Source organism: Polypterus senegalus, chromosome 10, assembly GCF_016835505.1.
Source record: "Polypterus senegalus isolate Bchr_013 chromosome 10, ASM1683550v1, whole genome shotgun sequence".
Lineage (NCBI taxonomy): Eukaryota > Metazoa > Chordata > Cladistia > Polypteriformes > Polypteridae > Polypterus > Polypterus senegalus.
This window is the reverse complement of record NC_053163.1, coordinates 152,175,428-152,192,995: the sequence shown is the minus strand read 5'-3', so window position 1 is coordinate 152,192,995 and position 17,568 is coordinate 152,175,428. Positions and strand designations below refer to the sequence as shown.

The 17,568-nt window shown below is 42.4% G+C and overlaps 1 protein-coding gene across 1 annotated transcript in view; it reads right to left on the bottom strand.

Moving 5' to 3' along the window:
* Positions 1–461: 461 nt before the first annotated feature.
* Positions 462–17,568, bottom strand: part of jak3 (Janus kinase 3 (a protein tyrosine kinase, leukocyte)) — a 191,114-nt gene continuing 174,007 nt past the window's right edge. Inside the window, exons 22-24 of the mRNA XM_039767079.1 lie at positions 16,942–17,059; positions 9,702–9,815; positions 462–1,149 (exon numbers count right to left, since the gene is read on the bottom strand). Of these exons, the coding sequence (XP_039623013.1) occupies positions 1,033–1,149; positions 9,702–9,815; positions 16,942–17,059 (349 nt within the window). The 3' untranslated portion in view covers positions 462–1,032. The remainder of the gene's footprint in view (positions 1,150–9,701; positions 9,816–16,941; positions 17,060–17,568) is intronic.

Genomic DNA, 17,568 nt, shown 5'->3' with positions numbered 1-17,568 from the left:
TTACATACACACATGCAGACATAATTCCTATAATGGTATTTTTGAACACAGGAAGGTCTAAAACATCAAGATTCATCAAAAGCTCAAGGTTGAATTTTTGCAATACTTTCCCTATACTTTGTATACGAGAAAGTCAGGGATGTCTAAAACATCGAGATTCATCAAAATCCCTATATCAAAGTTTTGGACGATTACAATACTTTTTCTGTACAAGAAAGTCAGGGATGTCTAAAACATCGAGATTCATCAAAATCTCTATATCAAATTTTTGGATGATTACAATACTTTTTCTGTACAAGAAAGTCAGGGATGTCTAAAACATCGAGATTCATCAAAATCTCTATATCAAATTTTTGGACGATTACAATACTTTTTCTGTACAAGAAAGTCAGGGAGGTCTAAAATGTCGAGAATTCATCAAAATCTTGACATCGAATTTTTGGACGATTACAATACTTTCCCTAAACTTTGTATATGAGAAAGTAAGAAGAGAATAAAAATTACATTGTATGCAACACTGAAAAATGAAATAAGTTATGTAGAGAATGCTGTCTGTTACAAAGGCTGTCCATTTGCATGTTCACATGAAAGCTTTACTCTCTGACTCAAATAAGCCAGAGTAGGGAAAGCCATCATGATGTACATCTTCAGGGATTCTTAACACTTCGCCGGGTAACCTCCAGAAGGATAAGAAGCACACAAGGTTTTATTTGTCTTCATTCCCATTCAGTAATGGTGGGTGGTATAGCATAGTGGCAAATGCACTGGAATTTAATCACAAGGCTGGCTATTGGGTCAGCTCCCACCTGCGACCCCAAGCCACTCACTTAACCTGCCACTGTCCCATCCCAACACATGTAACATATCCTGATCTGGTAAGTCACATTGGATGAAGGAATCACCTGAATGTGTCATAATAATGATCGCGTCTGAGTGACTCTGTTGGAGATGAACCGTTCAGGTGGACCTGCAACACAAAATTGCCAACTGGCCTCAGAGATACAGTACTATGGAAGAAGTGGGCCTTTGCCTTTAGCCTTTGGAGGTCTCCCTCTCATCTCGGAGAAGCATGATCTCCTGGTGGAGCTGTGCGAAACTTGGTCTGTCTTCTGGCTTCTGTGACCAGCATCTCCTCATCAAGCTGTACACCTGCAAAATGAAAAAGGCAGAGATCAATGCACAGGGTGCTAAGGCGTCTGGGCCAGTTATTAAGGAAATGATGTAGCAGTGCTATCACGTGAAGGACTCCATTTCCCAGCAGCCCCGAAGGAGATTGCCCTCATTGGATAAATATATATATATATAGTGGTGGGTGGCCACGGACATTTCCTGGCTAGGACGCCAGCTGGATTGGAAGGCAGAGAGCATCGGGAAGGGCACTACCTCCTCTGGGGTGCTAGAGGGCAGCCCTCCTGGGTGGCTATGGCACCATGGATTCCCGCAGGGCATGCTGGGAGTTGGAGTGTGGCACAGGGGGAGCTGCAGATCCTTATATGGGTCCTTCACCACACCTGGCAGTGATTCCAGGTCCGATTAATGACACACCCAGGGTCTGCTTAAAATGGAGCTGCCTCACTCCATTCAGGGTGCCAGAGTCGGGAGAAAGAGGGATAAAGCTAACCAAGAGGAGGAGTGGAGGCAGACGACAAGGAGACAAAGAAAGGACTATGAACATTGTATTTTGGTGCTCTGCTTACTTGTACCGTGTTGCTGTGGGGAGCGAGGGAAAAAGCGCTTCCCCGTCAAAATAAACATGTGTTTTGTGGCAAACTCGGGTCCCTACTGTGACAGATGGCCTCGGCCATTACCCAACTGGGACACTAGCAGGGTGAAAGGACAGGGGGAGAGAACATCTCTGAGGCACTGCCTCCCCTCGGACACTAGAGGGCAGCCCTCCTGGGCGGCTGTGACACCACAGATTCCTGCAGGGCATTCCGGGACTTGGAGTCTGGTACGGCACTGTTGGGTTCAGTGGGGGCCACCAGGGGGAGCCGTAGAGCCCTACAGTGGACTTACACCACACATGGGAGTGATTCCAGGTAATATTAATGAGGTAGCTGGAACACTCCCAGGAACTGAGTAAAAGGAATCACCTTACTCCATTCAAGGAGCCGGAGTCGGGAGGTGGAGGAGGACTAAGCTTCCTGGGAATGGAGTGGAGGCAGAAGAGAAAGAGAGGAAGAAAAAGAAAGAAGAAGGTACTGAGCATTACTGCTGGTGCTTTTGTACTGTGCTCTGTAGTGGGGACCGGGGAAAAGCGCTGCCTCACTTAAAAATAAACTTGTGTTGCCTTGGACTAGTGTCTCTGTGCCTGTCTGTGTCCGGGTTTGGCGAGCTGTATGCCCCCGGTATAGCACACTGTGTATATCTCTCTATTATATAAAAAAAAATCCTGGGACAAGACAAGACTTTTTCTGAGAGATAATTTCAAAGTCCTCTGAGACGAGACTTTGTGCCAGGAGATTTAACCAGGCCCACGGTCCACTCACCTCTCATTCATGTGAATGCTATTGTCAGACACAGTTCCTGTGCTCTCAGCTTTAATAAGGTGCAAGTGGGGGAAGAAATAAAAGACAAAGAGTAGAAGACAAAGTAGAAAGTCATAAAGAGGTTCAAAAATGTTGGCTCGATACTCATGCAGAGCAGGTTAGAGATTATGAAAGTACTAAAATTTGAAAGTCTCAAAAAAAAAGATCGCATTATAGCTAACAAGTGGAAATTATTACTTGGTGAAATAACAGAACAGCGAAAAGAGATTGGATATATGGACATACTTTAGGTGATATGTCAGAATTATATAGATATTATTCAGGTTTACACTTTAAGTCGGAAACTTGTAGATCGTCTAATTCGTGTTGCCATCTAGGAAAGTAGTGTTTCTCCCATTGAAGATGCGTATCCACGAGAAATAAGATTTGTTATTTGGTGAAAGTGAAATCTACAAACATTACAGGCAAAATATTCGAATCTGCAATAATCTGTTCGCATTCGCATTGTTCAATGCTCTAAACGTACATTTACATGATTCAGGACCATACTCTATGATAATCTGTGGTCCCGTAACAATTAAAGCTACTACAAGTTTAATTTCAAAGAAACCGCAACTCGGTCAGGTTTATATTTATGATCATGAAGAAGCGATGCAACATAGAATCGAAAAAGTTAAACGATCGGACGTATTCGAAATTCTACAGCCAATAATGGATACAAATCCTTACGTCCAAAAGTATCGCACTTTACATGAAATTTATATGAAAACGCAGACAAAGAAGTTTTCTTGGATTTCTATATGAATTCGAAAGATCATGCTCTCATACAGTATATAATAAACCAACATGTGACCAATTGTCAGCAATAATAGTTTCGAAAGATGGAGATATCAAAGACAGAGTTGATATTTCTGTTTATCCAAAAGCACAGCACGATTTGTCACAAGCGGCAGATCCGGGAAGTGACGTGTGAGTAGGGCCCGCACGGGGGTTGGTGAGTGAAGCGAGCCCCCCTAGTATATCTATTGTCTCAGGAGGCTGGGGGTGGTACCCAGGCAGGATGCCCAGGAGGACCGGAGGAGGGCTTATGCCTCCCAGAGACCACGCCACTCTGGTGGCTTTGGGGACTGAGCTTGGAAGCTCAACCCTATAGGTGCCCATGGTCACCACCAGGGGACGCCCCAATGCCTGAGGAGCCCATGGAAGTGCTGGGGGGAAGAAGACCAGGAACACTCGGAGTGCTTCCGGGTGCGCAGCCGGTACTTCTGCCACACTGGGGAGTGCCGACGGAAGATTATCGGGAGGCGGGTGGGGGTAAAAGGGGCCGCCTCCCTCCATTCCATGGCTGGAGTCGGGTGGAAGTGGACAGAGTCTTGAAGGAAAGGAGTGGAGGCGGTCAGGAGAAGAGAAAGGCATTTGTAAGAGGCCTGGACTTTGGGGTGATTGTGTGTGTTTCACCTGTAAATATTAGTTGTATAATAAACGTGTGGTGGTGCTTTAAACATGTCTACCTGACTGTGTCCGGGCTGTTCCCCACACTATATATATATATTTTTTTTTTGCTGCCCCCTAAGGATGGGTAGCACATATTAAAATTGTATCATCTCAAGATGAGGAAAGGTTCTTGAGGAACTGCAGCGATGACTGGTCGCTAGATGGCTCATTTCACTTCTTTCTACTGAGACATTACCACACTGGAGTCTTCCTTGTCCGCCTTTCTTTTTCGACGCTATGGTTACCCTTATTTCCCAGCACTCGTTCACAGTATGTTTGTTCCTCACACCAGCAGTACAACGAGAGTATTGTTCATTTCAGGAAGGGAAATCAGGTTCCGGTTCAAGTGTGTTGTTACTGCATGTGTATCGACGTACTTCAATGAATTTCTTAACGTGTTTGTCTCCTGACAACTGCTGACAGTAAGACAATACCAGATAAAGATAGAATAAACAGAAGAACAAACAAATGTAATGTAAAACATTGTAAATAGAAGAAGACTATGATAAAGGTCATATGACACTTGGCCACAAAGCCCTCATTGTCTTTCTTATGTGCTCTTCTTTATTTTTTTTTTTAAGATGTTATGCTGATTCATCTTCATTGGTCGTGCAGTAAATCCAAACAACTGTATCTGTAGAACTACAAACTGTGATCTGTGATTTTTCAAGGAAAAGCCCTAATTGGACGGGATTACTTTGACACCAGGAGGTGGGCTAAAGCAACAATGAGGGTAAATCAAAAAGTAAAGGCTGTTTTAAAATTGTATGGTAACCATAACAGATACAACCTGTTTGCAATGCCTAATGGGTAGTCTGAACCTGCACAGCGTAGTCCAGTTGAGCCAAGGTTGAAATGAGCTTGGATGCCCCAATGCACCATTGGTAAAAAACTTGTGGGATTTCTTAGGCAGAGGGAGTGGAATCTGCTGAAATTCACTGAAGGAATGTTGGCTCAGCATGGAATTGCAAAGAGCACAACTCGATGAAGGGCCGGCATGGTGGCGCAGTGGTAGTGGTAGACCTGGGTTCGCTTCCCGGGTCCCGAAGTTTGCATGTCTGCATGGGTTTCCTCCTGCACTCCAAAGACATGCATTGACAATTATAAATTGTCCCTAGTGTGTGCTTGGGGGGTGTGTGTGTGTGTTTCCTGCCTAGTGCCCTGTGTTGGCTGGGATTGGCTCCAGCAGACCCCTCTGACCCTGTAGTTATTATTTAATTAATTATTATTACTATTAAATAATTCCTCCCATATAAGTAATATTTCTCGGACTGCCTTCTTCCATCTCCGAAACATTTCTAGACTTCGTCCTGTTCTTACGCAACACATTACTAAAGTATCAGTTAATGCCCGAGTTACCTCACGTATAGATCACTGTAATGCTATTCTATCTGTCATCCCACAAAAACGTATCCATCGCTTACAACTTCTTCAAAATTCTGCTGCCAGGATAATAACCTGCTGTTCTAAATCCACTGAACACATCACACCGATTCTCTCTCAACTTCACTGTCTCCCTGTTAACTACAGAATACAATACACAATACCGCTCTGAACATTTAAAGCTCTCCACAACCTCACTGATCTCCTCCAGACTGACACTCCTCTCGCTCACTCAGATCCTCATCTGCATCTCGACTTTCTGTACCGCACGTCAGACTCAGTGCTATAAGAGCTTGAACGTCTCTCATTGTGCTCCTCAACTCGGGAATTGTCTTCCCATTTCAAACTGGCATACCAATTGTGAATTTTGCACTGTCACTGCCAGTTATCTTTGTTTGTTTGCTAATTATTGCTTTTTGATTTATCATTCTCTTGTTTTAATTTTACTAAAGCTGTTTAATTTTATTGTAAGGAGACCTTGAGTGCTAAGATTATAAAACTGGATTTTTTAATGGCCAAATATAACCAATACAATTGTACAGCCTTACCTATGAAATGTAATCCCCCAGGTTCTGGTTTGGAGCGTAGAGCGTTTTGTCCAATCCCAAGCAGCACATTATTCATTACTTCACTCCACGGCAGTGCCACTCGCAATATGGCGGCAACATTGACGTACGATACTGCTGGCCTTCTCATAACTTCACCTTCATTTAATCCTGATACTCTGTATTTTCAATTCATTATAATAACTATTCATGATGGCTCTAAAATCTGTACTGACCCCTACTCTCTCTTCTGTTTCTTTTATTGGTTTTCTGTGGTGGTGACCTGCGCCACCACCATCTAATCAAAGCATCATGATGTTCCTACATTGATGGATTAAAAGGCAAAAGTCTACGTGACCATCTTCATCAAGCCCTTCCGTGAGAACCCTAAATCCAAAGAGGACTGTTTCATTTATGTTAGGTAGAATGCCCAGAGGGTTGCTGGGTGGTCTCGTGGCCACTGAACCCCTGCAGATTAGATTTTTTCTCTCCAGCCGTCTGGAGGTTTTTTTTTTTTTGTTTTTTTCTGTCCTCCCTGGCCATCGGACTTTACTCTTAATCTATGTTAATTAGAGTTCTTATTTTAATTCTTACTTTGTCTTTTATTTCTCTTTTCTTCATCATGTAAAGCACTTTGAGCTACATTATTTATATGAAAATGTGCTACAGAAATAAATGTTGTTGTTGTTGTCTAGTAATTCTGTGTCTTTGGTCATTTTCCCTGACCGACTTTAAACCCGCCATGTTTTCTCTGTTTGAACTGATCTGTTTTTGGATCCATGTCTGTCAAGATCTTTTCATTTGTTGAACCAAAATCCTCATCTTTGGCAGCCTACTTTAAGTATACGGACGGTAGCCCCCAAAACCTTTTCCTGCGTTGCATGAATCCTTTTTTACGCTCACTTCCTGGTTTTTGACACATTTTGCCTTTCATCTACATCTTTTTAAAACGTTCTTGTTACACTCTTCAAAAAGTGCCAGAGTGGTTCTTCAGAGAGATGCCATAGAGGAAATATTTTTGGTTCCCCAAAACCCACCCACATGAAAGTTCCGGAAAGAACTTTTGTTTATGTAAATCTATCGCTTACTTATTTAGTTAGTTAGGTCCTCCCACGTACTTTGACGCATCGGGCAGCAAGTGCTCTCCAATGGGCTCATTCAGCTGCAGCGAGTTCAACCTCATCCAGCGGTAGGTTGACAGTTTTCAGGTTTTGCGGGCATAGATGGCAGTTGGGATGACAATCGCGGCATGCAGTCGAAGTTTTAATGTCGTACTAAAAGACGAGGATGGCGAGACTTGGTGTAAATGCCGGAATACACCAGTCGCCTAACCGATGCGACATTTCATGTCCCTTTTCACTTCGCCATCATTTGATATGAGTTATGTGAATTCATCAACCTCATCGATTACATGCTGCCTGACGGTTTACGGCTAACCCGCATGACCTTAGACTTGTCCGAGCTGATGATTTGTAGCACTCTCCTCCTAAAAATAAAGGTGCCAATGTGGTTCTGTGGTAAATTGGCTTCCGCAGCTGGGAAAGGTGGCCGTTTTAATAAATAAACAGTTCTATTTGCCGCTCTCGCGTCTTTGTTTGGGGGCGCTGTAGCGTGGTGAGAGCGGTTCCCATGAGCAGTGCGGAATGGAATTGCAGGATTGCCCACAACCCTAACTGGCGCTGAGAGCTGCTGATTGCCAGAGCAGTGCCACATCCCTGATTTTAAAGGGGAGCACAAGGGAGAAACCGGAGGAGGCAGAGAACAAAGAATAGAAGAGCCGTGAGAACAGCAGTGTGTGTGAGAGAGCCAGGGTGGGAAAAGGCAGCGTGGTCATAGCAACAAAGGTGTGATGCTCAAGGGGCAATCTGTGCCCACTGATGATCCTTGAGGTGCAGGTGCGATCAAGGTGGTATCCTCCCCAGGGATCCAAGGAACGACTACATGAGCATGAAGGAAGATGGGAGTACAACTGACCCTGAGTGGTCTGACTCAGTTGAGGTGGCAAAGCCAAGGGTTGGGAGGAGAGGACCACGACACTTAGTCTGTCTGCCAGCTGAGTGAGCTATGGGTGAGCTGAGGAGATGAAGAGAGAGTTGTGTTGGGCTCGTCCAAGTCTGGAAGGAACAATGATCCGCTGACTGTGGCGTTGGTTTCAGTCTCATTTTAAGTCTTGTTTTTAATCTTACCGATTTCCACTGTTTTATGGATGATTTATTTATTGATGGTTTGAATGATTGATATGAATGATTTTTGAATCATTTATTAATGAATGCAGTAGAGTACTTTTTCACAATCCTTTTGCTCTGTGTGCTTGTCCTCATCCATTTGTCCTCATCTAACCAAGCTCATCTGGTTATGTTATCGACGGAGTCGGGTTCGAGAAGCTCCCTAAAACAGGAGCGGGAGCTGGAGCCAACCCGCACCGTCACAGGTTCTTCAGAGCGATGCTAGAAGGGAACCATTCTTGGTTCCAAAAAGGCCCATCCACATGAAAGTTCTAAGAAGAGCAGGCTCCATACAGTGAATAACCATGAATAGATGGTAAGAGATTTGTGAAATACCAATGGATTCAATAAGGACTCGTCACTGCCTAAGTCCAGTAACACAGGCCATTGCAGGTTTTCTTAATCTGTTTGTGTCCTGCGGCCTACCAAACATTAAAGATGTTGGGTTTTTTCTACTGTCACACATGCACGTATGGAAGGCAGCTAGAAGGAACAAAAAAAAAAGGTAATTTCACGCCAGGCCAGGGGGTGGCGAGGTGCAATAACCCTTTCTCTTGTATCCCCATAGGCCAAACACGGGAAATTCTCCATGGGACCGCTGCCATCACATCCGGCTCCAGGCCTGCTGACATCACTTCCCCTGACCTGCCTTAACCCCTAAACCACCGGAACTGGCTAAAGTCGGTTCCCAATGCATTCGACCAGCACACCAGAGCCGAGTATATTCGGTGACGTACATTCATTGAATGGTTGCATCCGGCTATATTTTATTTCTAGTGCAATTTGCCAGCACGCTGGAGTTGATCAGTCTGTGTCGTACATTCATTGAGCATCCAGCTCATGACCACTGGCATCCCTAGCGAATCAGGATCACTGTCCCTGCACTAGACTAGCCTATCAGCATCAGCGCTGGCCTCTGTGTGCAGCCAGTTCAAGATCAGTTGGCTTGCTGATTTACTGAATTTCATCAATGGCGTCAGTTGGCTGGCTGTGACCCTGTGTTAGGTTATAGCACGTTGGATAGTGACTGACTGACAGTTCATTGGCAGTGTGGAAAATGATTAGTATTGCAGTAATTGTGATGCTCTTTGCATGAATTGTGACGTCAGTGCATTGTGACATTTCCTTAAAAAGTGCAGCAGAAAAGTATTTGGTGTCTGGGGGTGCATTAACCCCCACAAGTATGTGACGGTTTAAAGCTTAAGACTCATATGTCAGCGATACGACTAAGATACGGCATTGCCAGCGTCTTCTCACAAAAGCCAGTGGGGCAGCAAGCACAGATGGGTCCCCGTCCTCTGCCCTGGGTGGTAATTCTTAAGAGTCAGCAGACGCCTCTCCAAGTTCACAAATATAGTAACACTTCTAGGGAGTCTTTGGGTTGTTTTTTTTGTCCCACACACAGCTAGTTAGACGTATATAAATAAAAGACCTGTGTGTGAGTTTATAGGAGATACTGCTATTCAAATTCTGTAAATAGGCCATCATGGTGGCCAACAACTCAAAAAACTAAACATCAATAGAAAACAAACTCTTTATCCCTAAACAAAGTAGGAGATGCTTACCTCGGGAAGGTAGAGAGACGGTGCCGGTAGGCGCCAGTTACTCTCGAAAAGTTGCAAGAGATGTACAGAGATCACGAAACCCACTCGGTCACTTCCAATTTGCTGGAGATACAACTGAAACAAAAGAAAAACAAAACTGGGGTTTAAAAAAAGGAAAAAGGGAAAAGGGTAGAAGAATTTCAGGTGTAAGAGCCATTTTCCTAGTTATAGAGCCACAGCATGAAGTTATGGGAAAGAGTAGTGGAAGCTCGGTTAAGAAGTGAGCTGATGATTAGTGAGCAGCAGTGTGGATTCATGCCAAGAAGAGCACCACAGATGTGATGTTTGCTCTGAGGATGTTGATAGAGAAGTTTAGAGAAGGTCAGAAGGAGTTGCATTGCGTCTTTGTGGACCTGGAGAAAGCAAATGACAGGGTGACTGAGAGGAGTTGTATGAGGAAGTCGGGAGTGGATGAGAAGTACGTAAGAGTTGTACAGGATATGTACAAGAGAAGTGTGACTACAGTGAGGTCGGCGGTAGGAGTAACAGAGGTGGGATACATCAGGGATCGGCTCTGAGCCCTTTCTTATTTGCAATGGCGATGGACAGGTTGACAGATTAGAGATTAGACAGGAGTCCCTGTGGACTGTGATGTTTGCTGATAACATTGTGATCTGTAGCGATAGTAGGGAGCAGGTTGAGGAGACCCTGGAGAGGTGGAGATCTGCTCAAGAGAGGAGAGGAATGAAGGTCAGTAGGAACAAGACAGAATATATGTGTGTAAATGAGAGGGAGTTCAGTGGAATGGTGAGGATGAGGGAGTAGAGTTGGTGAAGTGTGGATGAGTTTAAATACTTGGGATCAACAGTACAGAGTAATGGGGATTGTGGAAGAGAAGTGAAGAAGAGAGTACGGGCAGGGTGGAGTGGGTGGAGAAGAGTGTCAGGAGTGATTTGTGACAGATGGGTATCAGCAAGAGTGACAGGGAAGGTCTACAGGATGGTAGTGAGACCAGCTATGTTATATGGGCTGGAGACGGTGGCACTGACCAGAAAGCAGGAGACAGAGGTGGAGGTAGCAGAGTTAAAGATGCTAAGATTTGCACTGGGTGTGGCGAGAATGAACAGGATTAGAAATGAGGACATTAGAGGGTCAGCTCAGGTTGGACGGTTGGGAGACAAAGCCAGAGAGGTGAGATTGCATTGGTATGGACATGTGCAGAGGAGAGATGCTGAGTATATTGGGAGAAGGATGCTAAGGACAGAGCTACCAGGGAAGAGGAAAAGAAGAAGGCCTAAGAGAAGGTTTATGGATGTGGTGAGAGAAGACATGAAGGTGATGGGTGTAACAGAACAAGATGCAGAGGACAGAAAGATATGGAAGAAGATGATCCGCTGTGGCGACCCCTAACAGGAGCAGCCGAAAGAAGAAGAACGTAAGACTCATAAATATTTTACTAAGATGACGATGCATAATCTATGGGAGATTCCTAAAACCCCCATAAGTAGAATTTTATTGGTATATTCTTGCCATTTCGCCCTCCAACCTGCAGGGAAAAAATTGGGGGTTGGTGGCAGAATTGGCACTCCAGCCACCATAAAAAAACCTCACACTGTTCCACTCCATCTGAACTAGTGTGGTGCTGAGGTGTCACCCTTTGCGTGGCTGCACTCGGGTCCTAATCTGGATCCTGAGTTGGCTTGTCATGTGGTGGGTGCAGCAATGAACTGTATTGTGCCTGCTCCTAACCTCCTCCTAACTAAACCTTATTCTCAGTTAGTGACCAGCCTTGCCATGTGTAAGGTGTAGAAGATATATGGTTTTAAACCATGCCTGTGTGCCTATGGGCCTTTTGAGTGTATGAAGTAACTCGTAAAACAGCATTTATTAAAGTGCATAGCCGTACGTTTAAAGCATACAGAATAAGAAGTTAAGAATCTTTAAGTAAAGAAGAAGAAGTAAAGAAGTTTTAAGTGCAGAAATAACTAAAGTTTCTCAAGAAAATCGAAGTTTAGAGTGTGTAGCTACTTTTTCTTTTATTCTTGTGTTGATTACTTGCTTTTAACTTTCACTAAATATTTTTAAAACAGACTTTTGGACTGAGAGATTTCTTTCGGCATGCGTTTAACCCTTGTTTGATCCCCCCGTGACCCTGTAGTTAGGATATAACGGGTTGGATGATGGATGGATGATCTCGCCTTATACTTCGGCGGCTACATCAGTAAAGGAACCCTCAATTTCACCTTAAAGTATGTCAAGTGAGAGTTCCTTTTTACTCATATGATTGTAGCACCACCACATCAATAGATGTAATGTGTTTTTCTGCTGTCTGTCAGGTTTGCTGGTATGGGTAGCCCATACAGACTATGACTGACAGCGGCACCCCGGAAGGTGGGACATCCGGTTTCCTTTTTTTTATTTTTTTTTGTCTGAGGGAAATTTGCATAAACCGTGTAGTTTTTAAAAGGAGGAGAGAACAGCCAAGGAGAAGATGGAAAATATATCACTAAATAGATCAGCATATGCCCGGGCCACAGGGCCGTTTGAAGGAATTTGGGGGCCCCAAGCAAAATGGACATGGAGGCCCCCCGCCGCACGCACGCAAAGGAACCACAGCATAGCCATACAGTTTAAATTCACTCACACTTTATATAAATAAAAAAGGTTTACAGTGCAAATACTGCTGTTGCATATAAAGTGCATAAAATTTGAACATTTTCAACAATTGAACATTTGCAAAAAACACCACTGTACAAATAAACAATCATTAATAGAAGGTAAAATGACAGTTAATTAATCTTTAGTCTTTAGCTATGCATTTACTGAATGAGCACTGTGCAGCTGTTTGTCCGACTGTACTGTATTTTATTTTATTTTTCTAAACTGTTTTAATTATTCTTATTTCTTTTTATTATTTTAATTTCTTCTAGGTAAAGCACTTTGAATTGCCATTGTGTATGAAATGTGCTATATAAATAAACTTTTTACTGTTAACAAACAATGAAATTATAATTAAATGTTTACTAATTATTAGTAGTGCTGTGAGTCGACTACCAATGCTTAAAAACATCCCAAGCTAATGTTTGATGCACAGAATTTATTGTGTGGTTTTCCTAAATAGATTATCACAGTGGAATAGTTAGTATAGCATGCTATGCCACTTTCATCAAAACCTATTACAAAGCTATAGCAATGTCATGTCATTTATGTATGATACATAAACATATTTCTGCTAGCCTACCTGCTGCAAAATTGCACCATTTGTACAAGACATTGATGGACTGAAAGCCAGAAGTCTACGTGACCATCATCATCAGGTCCTTCCATGAAAACCCTAAATACAAAGAGGACTGTTTGATTTATGTTAGGTAGATTGCCCAGAGGGGACTGGGCGGTCTCTTGGTCTGGAACCCCTACAGATTTTATTTTTTCTCCAGCCTTTGGAGTTTTTTTGTTTTTCTGTCCACCCTGGCCATCGGACCTTACTCTTATTCTATGTTAATTAATGTTGACTTATGTTTATTTTTTATTGTGTCTTCTATTTCTCTATTCATTTTGTAAAGCACTTTGAGCTCCATTTTTTTGTATGAATATGTGCTATATAAATAAATGTTGATTGATTGATTGATTGAAGACAAGTAGAGCTATTTTATGTGTGTAATTTATCACTTACCACTGTCTTGTTTTTTCTTATCCTCCTCTTCCTTTGTCTTCTTTCTTTTTTGGCTTCCTGAAGCATAATTCCACTTCATGACTGCCGAGGAAGTTTTGTATTTTGCCGGCAGCAGGGATCGCGTGGTTGGCTGGCTGCTGTCAGCGAGGGGGGTCCCCTTGAGGGGGATCCCGATAACAGTGTCATTGCACTTTACTGCATTTACTATCAATGGGGCGCTCACACAGTTTGTCGCTGCATTTTATTCTTAACCAGTCGTTGTCTTGGGGCCCCAGGCCAGCTCGGGGCCCCAAGCAGTTGCTTGGTTTGCCTGCCTTGTCGCGACGGGCCTGCCGGGCCATGAGAAGACGTACTGTAGCTCCTCAAGACCTGTCTGTTAGATGGAAGTCTGCGATTCACTCCTGAATTTTGAATTTGGCGTTCCATTATTTCTAGCGGACTCGGGGGAGTTCACAATGACCTTATTTTTCTTTTTAATGGCGCAGATTGACTGTAGAACGTTTTACAGTTAAGACTTTCACGGTTTGGGTATCAGCCTCCAATTCTACACTTCATTTTACTGACTTGCGTGGGAACGTCGGAAAGGGAACATTTATTGATATTTCCACTGTGTATATATTTTTTGCACTTGTACTTATAAAGATAATTTTGGGTTTTGCGGGCGGGTGGCTGATGAAAGGGATTGTTGTTGTTCTTTTCTCTTCCCATCTTTTCTTTTGTATAACACTAGGGGGCTCTGCCCCCTACTCGTTTTGCTCGCCAACCCCCAGGCGGGCACTATGCGCTAACCACTTCACGGCTCTGCCACTCGCATATGGGAAAGCGAATGTACAATTTAAAAAGATTGTTATTTTCATGGGAATTGTTACATATGCATAATAGAACTAACTATTTTACATTACAGTGAGTAATTAACCATAGTAAAAAATAGTAAAACGTAATAAATTGAAAGAAAATTATGTTTCATGTCGCGTTAAAGGTATTCATTGTGCTGCGAATGAGTTTGGTGCTGGCTGATTCCTTATCTTTCTTGACAGATTTGAACTGACTGAACACATGTGTCCAATGTGAGTGAGTGGGTTTTTGGACAATACGAGGGGCCAAACAGATAAATCAAATATTTTTGTATGTAATCTGTTGGTTTAAAGGTGAATACTTCATTGGCTCCATTGGTTTCCATTACAGAAGAAAGGGCAGAGCAGACTCTTGTTCCTTAGGAGACTGCACTCCTGTAATGTGAGGAATGACATCCTTCACGTCTTCTATAATTCTGTGATGGCCAGTGTGGTGTACTGGTTTGGTAACATCATGTCAAGTGAGGACCCCCAAATCAACAAACTGATTTAAAGGGCAGGCTCAGTTATAGGACACTCTCTGGACCCCCTGAGGTCGTAGTGGAGGAGAGAATGAAGACAAAACTGAGTGACATTATGAACAAGGCTGCACATCGTCTCTGTGACACAAAAACACTGAGGACTTTCAGCCATAGAGTTATTCAGCAGAAGTGGATCAAGAAATGTGACTGGGGGTCTTTTATACCAACAACAATACATCTGTATAGAGCCTCACTGGGACTGTGACAGCCAAGTCTATCTAGTGCATTTTATCTATCTATCTATCTATCTATCTATCTATCTATCTATCTATCTATCTATCTATCTATCTATCTATCTATCTATCTATCTATCTAATAGTGTCTTTCACATCTATCTATCTATCTATCTCTCTATTATATAGTGCATTTCACATCTCTATCTATCTATCTATCTATCTATTATATAGCGCCTTTAACATGTATCTATCTATCTATCTATCTATCATATAGTGCTTTTCACTCTATCTATCTATCTATCTATCTATCTATTATATAGTGTCTTTCATATCTATCTATCTATTATATAGTGCCTTTCATATCTATCTATCATATAGTGCCTTTCACATATCTATCTATCTATTTATTATATAGTGCCTTTCATATCTATCTATCTATCTATCTATCTATTATATAGTGCCTTTCATATCTATCTATCTATCTATCTATCTATCTATCAATCTATCTATCTATCTCTCTATTATATAGTGCATTTCACATCTCTATCTATCTATCTATCTATCTATCTATCTATTATATAGTGTCTTTCATATCTATCTATCTATTATATAGTTCCTTTCATATCTATCTATCATATAGTGCCTTTCACATATCTATCTATCAATCTATTATATAGTGTCTTTCATATCTATCTATCTATTATATAGTGCCTTTCATATCTATCTATCATATAGTGCCTTTCACATATCTATCTATCTATCTATTATATAGTGCCTTTCATATCTATCTATTATATAGTGCCTTTCGTATCTATCTATCTATCTATCTATTATATAGTGCCTTTCATATCTATCTATCATATAGTGCCTTTCACATATCTATCTATCTATGTATTATATAGTGCCTTTCATATCTATCTATCTATCTATCTATCTATCTATCTATCTATCTATCTATCTATCTATCTTATAGTGCCTTTCATATCTATCTATCTATCTATCTATCTATCTATCTATCTATCTATCTATCTATCTATCTATCTTATAGTGCCTTTCATATCTATCTATCTATCTATCTATCTATCTATCTATCTATCTATCTATCTATCTATCTATCTATCTATCTATCTATCTATTAAATACTCCTAAGCCAATAGTGTTCTTATGAAACTCAGCAGATAACAGACCACATCATATGTTTTTTAAGACCTGTTTTGCCCCTCATAAGACAGGAATGCCCTGGAGTGTGCTTGCTGAGGTGTGTACGGTGTGGCCGGGTGACAGTCAGGTAAGTAAAAGACAAAAATGTTTTTTAGGTATCTGAGCAAAAGTTTAATCTTTCCAACTTTTTTTGAAGAACTCATGCGCAGCATTTAGACAAATTGGTGTACTGAGAGCTGAGTAGTTTCACGTGTGCAGGCAGACAGACAGACGTGACTATGACAGTTGGTGCTTTGATTGTTGTATTTTGTGTTTTGATCCCAGCATATTTTTTAGCCTGCTTGTTCTCCCATATCTGTGGGTTTTCCTACCATGTGATGCTTAGGCTAACTGGAGACTTTAAACTGGCTCAGTATGACCGAGTGTGGAGGTATGTAGAGCCCTGCAGTCCCTTCAAGTGTCAGTTCTGCTTGGTGATGCTGGTTGTTGCTCTTGCCACTCTCTGTCTAGATAAGCAGGTACCTAAAATGGAACACTGAATGGCTGAATCTGCATAGTGGACGTCAGTTCTGACTTACACTTCAGGTGTAACGCTTTGGTTAAATGGAGACTTTAAAGCTGTTCATTGAGAGTGAGTGTTTGTGAATATGACTAAGCTTCTTCTGCCATGGTCTGTGTTGTTGATGGCTTCTCCTGACCTTTTCCAGGAGAAAATGAGTTCAGAAAATGGACAGATGGATTTATCGACAGATTAAAGAACTGAAGCAGTCATGCAATCATAAGGTGAATGAAAATTGACACACCTGTGCAATTTGTCAGCCATCCAAAAAAAAAAAAAAAATAATCACTTGTGATTTGTACAGAAATCCAACGTACCTGTTTTGGGCTGCGTCTCCTTTCACAGAAGGAGAAAAGTTCATGCAGAACGATACCAAAACTCCACACATCAGATTTGGGGGAGAATCTGCACTCAGCTATGGACTCCGGTGAATACCTGAAATGACAGTCAGAAGACTGAAGTTTAATACGCCTGCTCCCTGATAACCTTTGAAAGACACCCACCAAAAAATCATCTCAGGAGAAGTGGGATAGATGGGACCACTAAAAGGGCCCATTGTGTGTTTTGCAAAAAAAAAAGAAAAAAGGTGCTCATTCCAGAAATAAAATAAGAGCTATGGCAGGCGGTTGGTGTGTATGCCCAGCCTGGATGCCCCAGGACACTATATACAGGGGGAGCAGCCATGGACACTGCAATACCTCCCCCTGGACAATAGATGGCCGCCCCACTAGGGTGGAGCAGTACCTCAGTTTCCCACAGGGCTCCCTGGGAATTAGAGTTGGGTGCAGCCCTGTTGGGTCCCGTAGGCACCGCCAGGGGGTGCTGTGTTTGGGACTGCTGAGCCCATGTGGACAGCATATGCATCACACCCAGAAGTGCAGCCGGAACTCGGTGATCAAACACCTGGAGCACTTCTGGGTGAACTATAAAAGGAACCAGCGACC